At 49.7% G+C, this 1,658-nt stretch overlaps 1 protein-coding gene across 1 annotated transcript in view; it reads left to right on the top strand.

The window, feature by feature from the left end:
* The first annotated feature begins 145 nt into the window (after positions 1 to 145).
* Positions 146 to 1,658, top strand: part of LOC103366780 (uncharacterized protein C9orf152) — a 4,202-nt gene continuing 2,689 nt past the window's right edge. The window contains exons 1-2 of the mRNA XM_008294601.1: positions 146 to 185; positions 1,251 to 1,415. Coding sequence (XP_008292823.1) covers positions 146 to 185; positions 1,251 to 1,415 — 205 coding nt within the window. The remainder of the gene's footprint in view (positions 186 to 1,250; positions 1,416 to 1,658) is intronic.

The following is a 1,658-nucleotide window of genomic DNA, read 5'->3' as shown; positions in this document are numbered from 1 at the left end:
AACTTCAGGTCTTTTGCTGCTGAATCTCTTCCATCGCTCTTATCTAATCCAGTCTGGCTCTGTGTGGAGGACAACGCCGGCTGCCAACAGAAAAGGTCGCTGAAGGCGTTTGTCCTCTGCTGTTGACTCATGAATCAAAGCCAGAATGATCGATGGTGGAGCTTGTTCAGCGTCCTGGCCGCCAGGTAGCACCACAGACGTGTGCCCTCGTGATTCTGCTCATTTAACGTCAGACTTTCGGTCAAATTCTTCTCTTTGTGCACTTTCCACCTGGTCTGGATGCATTTGGGTGGATTCTGTCGGCACCTTTTGTCTTCTCAGAGTTTCCGGAGGAGACGGAACGCGAGCTGCAGGAGCTGGACGGGGACGAGAACACCTGCAGCAGGTGTGCTGCTGCTGCTGCCAACAGGATGTCCTGCTGCTGCTGCATGGCTCCCAGCGGAGAGCTGCTGGACGGTAAAACATCGCTTCTCACCTTTATTAGCAGCACTATCTCCAGCTTAGTGTGTGAGGACAAGAGGCTGCACTCGTCCTGCTTCCACAGAGACGCAGCACAGTGGCACCTCCAGGGTTTGAATCTGACAATGAAGAAAAGGTGCTGATTCTGAAAGCTGGATAATATCAGCATATGATACGTGGAAGGAAGGTTCTGGTCTTCAGCTGGCTCTGCACAGGCATTAATGAGCCCTGAATGAGTTGTGTTGCTGGTTGTTGACTCGTCACAGACTGTGGCCAGTGTTTACTCAGAAATAATCCAGTTTTCTTAATTAAACACCATGTGAACCAGCTGAGAGTTAACTCTGGACTTGGTGGTTCTGATCAGGACTGATGTTACATATAACATTGGTTCTTTAGGTTTGTGGTGTGGACGTGTTTGGACCTCTGCTGCGGATCAGTGACGTGTCCCAGACTGACCCACAAATGCCTTTTAGCATTCATTACAGGGAAGATAATTCCTATTTAAGGTAAACAAATCATATAAACTAGCGTATTCCTAAATAGAGTCCTTTAAAGGGTTAAAACCCTGAAAATGAAGGACTCTCAGGTGCTGATCAATAATCTGACTCAGAGTGGACCATAATGTGAAGATGTCCTGTTTTGTGAGTCTTTGTGGTCCTGAGGTCAGGTCTTCTCATATGAAGTGTCTCCAGCTGATCAGCAGCATTTAAACTCCTGTTTGGTGTTTGTGTCTCTGAGCTGGATTCAGAAATGAACTAATGACTTCCGACCACGTGTTCCTGGACAAACAGCTGCTGCAGGTGTGTCCTGCGGGTCGCAGGTGACTCTGTGCCCGCCTCCTGCTGCAGGGATCCGGGAGGAGCAGGACCGGATGGACGTGTCGGTGCTGAGGCAGCGGTACCGGAGCAGCAGGGAGGCGCAGCGGAGCCGCGCTCAGGTGCTGCTGCTCCGGACAGGTGAGCTCCGACGGTTCCGATATCGGTAGAAAACGTTTGTGCTCAGTTAGCGGTTTAAAAAGAAACAACGGCGATGTGCGGATTTCAAAATAAAAGCATGTTTGTTAAACATCCGGAGACTTTACCGAAGAAAAGAGGAGAAGGTGGAGTCTGATGGAGAGGAGATCAGCTCCAGGAGGAACCATCTGGATGAGTCCATGGATGTGTTTAATGAACCGGGTTGTAGGAACCTGCACTGAAATG

Source organism: Stegastes partitus, unplaced genomic scaffold (genome assembly GCF_000690725.1).
Source record: "Stegastes partitus isolate 25-593 unplaced genomic scaffold, Stegastes_partitus-1.0.2 Scaffold976, whole genome shotgun sequence".
Taxonomy (NCBI): domain Eukaryota; kingdom Metazoa; phylum Chordata; class Actinopteri; family Pomacentridae; genus Stegastes; species Stegastes partitus.
The sequence above is the reverse complement of the archived record's forward strand: the minus strand, read 5'-3'. Positions and strand labels throughout refer to the sequence as shown.